This window comes from Rhea pennata, chromosome Z (genome assembly GCF_028389875.1).
Source record: "Rhea pennata isolate bPtePen1 chromosome Z, bPtePen1.pri, whole genome shotgun sequence".
NCBI lineage: Eukaryota > Metazoa > Chordata > Aves > Rheiformes > Rheidae > Rhea > Rhea pennata.
Window position 1 is genome coordinate 11,843,090 of NC_084702.1, and position 5,189 is coordinate 11,848,278.

The following is a 5,189-nucleotide window of genomic DNA, read 5'->3' on the forward strand; positions in this document are numbered from 1 at the left end:
TGCCCTGCTCTGGGCCTTCCTTTCTCCACAAGAAGTGCCCAGGTGTTCCTCACACAGCCTGGGGGAGCTTATGCAGAGTGCTATGAGACTCCTGCCATAGGGGAAGCCTCAGGAGGCTGGGGAGCAGCACTGAAGGGTTGCATGGGAAAATCAAATTCCATTTACTTCTTCGAGAGCAGATTATTGGACACTGATGCCTGATTGCAGCTGTTATGTCAATGACTGCTGTTGGGATGGGGACACAGCTTTAGGAATTAGGGTGAATCTGTGCAGAATATGTAGGGAAAGGACATCAGCCATAGCAGACAAACATGAAATTTTTAGCACCACCACCACCATGTGCTCTCAGTTGGTCCAGAAGTTGCAGTGCTCCCACATCCATGACCTGCAGGAAAGCCTTGTGTATCTAGCACTTGCTCACCATCATCTCCTTTACTTTGCAGCACTTTTTGAGGATGACAAGGAAGCTCTTCACCAACACCAGGGAGCGATGGAGGCAGCAAAATGTCAACAGTGCTTTTGCCAAGCTGAGAAAACTCATTCCCACTCATCCTCCAGACAAAAAACTGAGCAAGAATGAGACACTCCGGTTAGCTATGAGATACATCAATTTCCTTGTCAAGGTGCTGGGGGAGTCCAGCCTGCAGCAGACAGGAGTAGCAGCACACGGCAGCATCCTGGGTTTTTTCCAGCAAGCCCCACACTTACAAAGCATGGAGGAACTGACTCTGATTGAAAACTGTGGTGTTCCATCTCCTGGCATGAGCAGCAACATTGCAGAGTGTTGGTCAGAGATGTCATCTCCTTAGCAGACAATGAGAGATGCAGTCTGGGTGTTAGTCGGATAGTCCCGCTCTTTTTGCAGAATCTGTGGGTTGTTCCCATGTATACAGTGATTATCTGTTTTTTTTTTTTTTTTTTGATATATATTTTTATTTAATAGGAAAGGAATTCTTTGGTGAACCAACAGCTTGGATAGCCCGGTACGGACCTTTCAGCCTCTGGAGCCTGGAAGGATTCACTGCTGTTGTTGCACAGAGTCCAAGCCAGGAAGGCCTTCCGCCCTGATCTCCTCAATAAATAGGGCCATAGAAATTCATCCAGTGATTCTGGCAGGAAAATAGATTATTTTACTGTGGCATGTTGCACAAACTCTACTGAGCTCGAGGTGGTGATGGCACCACAAAATTATCCATGAAAGACACCTGACTTTAGTGAAAGATTTTGAGGGATATGTAATATGCTACAGCCCTCTTTCAGTGGCACCCACTGTTCGGCCTGTGAATCTTACTTCTATCTTAAACTTTTTTGAAAATACAATTACCAGCCCTTGAGCCTTGCTATGCCTTTGCCCATCAGACTAAAGGGATCCCTAATGTTAGAGTAAAATGGTATTAGACAAAATTAAGCAAGTTGTTAAAATGAAAATACTGATTTAAAATAAATGAAGATATAGTCATGGATGAGTTTTAGTGGATTCAGAAGGAACAGAGCCACCAGTAAACCTTGCCCTTAGCAGTGAGAGTGAATATATGAATGAATTTGGTCTTCTACGCTCCAGCTACCTTCAAAGCCTATCAAAATGTCTGCTGGCTAAATTTTTTTATTCTGAATAGTTGTAGCAATGAGAGAGGCTTCATTCTGGGAGGGAGATCCCAGGAAAAAGGCCCCAGTGATCCACTGCTTTCATGGAAATGTTGGTGAGTAGTGCCCCTACCTGAGCCAGGCAGCATGGGACCTACAGTACATCTGCAAGCTATTTTCCATAGCTGAATACATGCACATTTTAATGAATCACAGTGCTTTCTTAGGAAACACTCTTCTGCAGTAGAATGCAGAAGCAGTCAGAGTGTGTCTGGGCCCAGAATAGGTGCTGGATGTACAATCCCCGGTGCACTCCAGTGCCAGTTTGGCTCTGGCTATGTAACAGGAGCCTTGGGTGTTCATCCAATTCCTGACTGAGCCAACCCTGCTTTTGCAGCTGGTGGAGGCAGCCCTTGGGCTGCACAGATCCTTGCAGTCGCCTCTGAGACCCTGGGTCAGTGACACAGGGCTGTGTGGTGTTGGGTTGACGGCTGCCTGGAGAGCAGGGGCAGGCTGCTTGTGCAACCAGCTGGCTGCTTTTAAACTCACTGTTTTTGCCCGTCACAGTCAAGTCGGAACTTTGGACACCATCCCAAATGGGCTGATCCAGCAAGGAAAAGAAAACAGTGTGAACACCTTCCATTTAGAGGGCCCATCTATCAGTGGTCCCTGTGGGAATGGCTGTAGGGAAGGACACTGTGTTGTAACTGTTTATAGATAATAAGCAGAACAAGAGAGGTTTAGTAATCATGACTATTGCGGTCTGTTGCACACAAATCAATTTAATCTCCTAACTGAATTATGTCCTGTATCGGCAAAGACTTGGATGGCTCATCAATATTATAAACTACTTAGAGCAGCAGAAAAGATGCCAAGGAGTTTAAGCAGGACTCATTCCTGGTCAGATCCTGTTCACACTGACATACGGCCTGTTTATTTCAATGTGAACCAAGGTGTAGTTCAATGTTTAGAAAAGAAAACTGTTCATGACAGGCACAGAAATGGAGTTGCCATGTGCTAGGGTATGCCCTTGGGCTATATCTGCTTGAGATAACCAGCTGCCCTCAACAAAGCAGAGACAGGGTTTGTATATATAATGTGTGCAGCCCTTCTGCACAAATTTGTCACCTGAAGTTAAGCTGCCTTTCAAAACCTCCCCAGCTGAGAAGAGTGCTTTTCCTCTCAGCTCCCAGGCACCTTTCAGAGTTGCACCAAAGGAAATTGGGCTAGTTCCTGTTAAGTGCGTATTGGGTGGTCCTGTGCATTGGTGAGGACTAAGATCTGACAGGAGTATATCTCACCTAGCCCAGAGTTGCTGCTATAGGCACCCTATGGAGGAAAATTCTAACCTAAAGAAAAAGCTGAAAAAGTTAGTGACTACTTCATTTGGTTTCTGAATAGTGTTAATTTTCAATTTACTTACCTCTGCACTTCTGCGTTGTCAGGGCTGAGATTATACTGGAAAGCAGCTGAGTGGAAACATGCTAAGAGTCTCTTGCATGGTCTGTGATACTAGTACTTGCTTTCTCCCTGCCTCTGCTTGCTTTAATGTTACTGAACAGAGCCACAGTCTCTTCTGCACAGAGCCTCAAAGGTAATGAGCCAAATCCTCCTCTCTTAGGTTTCTGTCGACTTGCAGGGAGTTACAGCGGGATAAATTAGTACAAGAGAATCAGGGCACTTATTGGTGGGGCGTGGTGGTGCTATTTGGTCTGTCAGCCACTTGCTATCCTAGGAAACATACTCGTCACCAGGACAAGTCAAAATGTCTGTGAGCAGAGTTATTGTCAAGGGATGGGGAAAGAAAACCTGGCTATTATGTAACGTAACATGCTTGTTATTTTCTGTCCTAAAAAGGACAGAAAATCCTTGTTATTTCTTTGATTTCCACCAGTGCTTTCTTTGTTCTGCTTTCTGTTTAGGAGTTTCCTACTGCCATGTACAGCAAGTATTTGACTAGATCTATCTACCAAAGATTTTTTTCATCAGGACTCTTTCCCTTTGTGTTTTGTAGATTTCTTATCTGTATGACCATGAACGGTGTATCTAATCACATTTTGTGGCATACGATGTTATTTAACTTCTAATACATTCTAAACAAATTATTTAAGAGACTAATTTCTGTCTTCTTAAACTTTTCTCAAATTTCATTTTCCATTTGTGTAACACTTGTTAGAGGATGCCAAAAATATTACAATGCAACTTCCAGTGAAGAATCATTCTACTGTTCAGCACTATGTCAGATTTTTGATCTCAGAAATAATTTAGAAATATTATCAGTTGATGAAGAATGAAGGGAATACTTTGTTTATAACAATTCTTACATTTTTGTTTTAACTGTTTCCCAGATTTATGTATTAGAAAGATTTTGACCAGCTCTTGAAAAAGATAAATACAATTTCACTATAAAACATTTTTGTATTTGTCTTGAAGATATTTATAATTCAAAAGATTTTAACCAACTCCTTTTTAAAAGGAGAAGTCATTCTAAAGAACTAATTTGGACTCTGGTTTGAGTTTGTTATTATCTGGAGAGGTTCAAATAGGAGCAATGTATACATTTGGGCTGGAATATATCTGACTGGATTCATAAATAAAATTTCCTCCAAAGTTCAGGGGAACTTAGGATATAAAGCTGCTCTTTCTGGCTAATACCTGGCAGAAGCAATCTAATCCCCAATTGTTTACTGGGTTGAGAGGGAGAAGAAAAATACTCCCTCTCGATTATTAATAGAAATTGTGAGGAAACAAAAGGAAACCACTGGGACACAGGGCCAATTTCAGTTTCATGCTCAACCTGACATCTCACAGCCTTGATACTTTCCCATGTTACATCAAGGGAGGAATTTGGAAGCTAGGTGCTTTCTGAAATGTACCTGAGAAATGTATTGTCTCAAGTGATTCCGTATCAAAGTCACCAAAGCAGCAACCATGAGCCTCAAAATACGTATCTATACCATGCAAGACAGTGCCACCTTAGAGAGTACCCTCTGCCGCTACAGAGTCTGATAGTAGTAGGTAGCACTTCTAAATAGGGTTGTGTGAATAGCACCTTTTTCTTTGTGGTGGAAGAGAACATGTCTGGCAATATTTTAAGAAAAACCTGCCAATGTGTTATCTTCTAGAAGCATCTCTGATAGCTCCTGGTACCAAAATCCATGATGCAAGGTTAAAAAAAGACATGTCTCCCTCCAACCCATGGTAACTCTGCCCTGCACAGAGGAAGTGTGAGATGACTCTTATGCCTTTATAAAGCAGAAATCTTGGTGAGACATAAAGAATAAGATTACTTTACTGGAAATCCCCATCAGGATCAGGAGAAGAATACAGCTTCACATTTCAGGTCAAATAAAGATTATTTTCTTTAGAGGATGGGTGCTATCTGAGAAATACTTGCTCTTTTGCTTGTCTTGTGCTTTTGCACACAACAGAAGATATGGGAACTGATGCCAGGAGACATACAACTTATTCTGCCCGTAAAAGTAACCCATGTATCATGAGAAGCAAGCCTGCTGTGGCCTTCTACACAATCGGTGCCTCATCCATCAATCATAGTTGAAGCAGTCAGCAGATACTGGGGTTGAGTACGGAAACAACTACACTGG

The 5,189-nt window shown here is 42.5% G+C and overlaps 1 protein-coding gene across 1 annotated transcript; it reads left to right on the forward strand.

Moving 5' to 3' along the window:
• The first annotated feature begins 455 nt into the window (after positions 1–455).
• On the forward strand, positions 456–809 carry TAL2 (TAL bHLH transcription factor 2). The gene has a single exon (XM_062600312.1). The coding sequence runs from the start codon at positions 456–458 to the stop codon at positions 807–809; it is 354 nt and encodes a 117-aa protein (XP_062456296.1).
• The last annotated feature ends 4,380 nt before the right edge of the window (positions 810–5,189 follow it).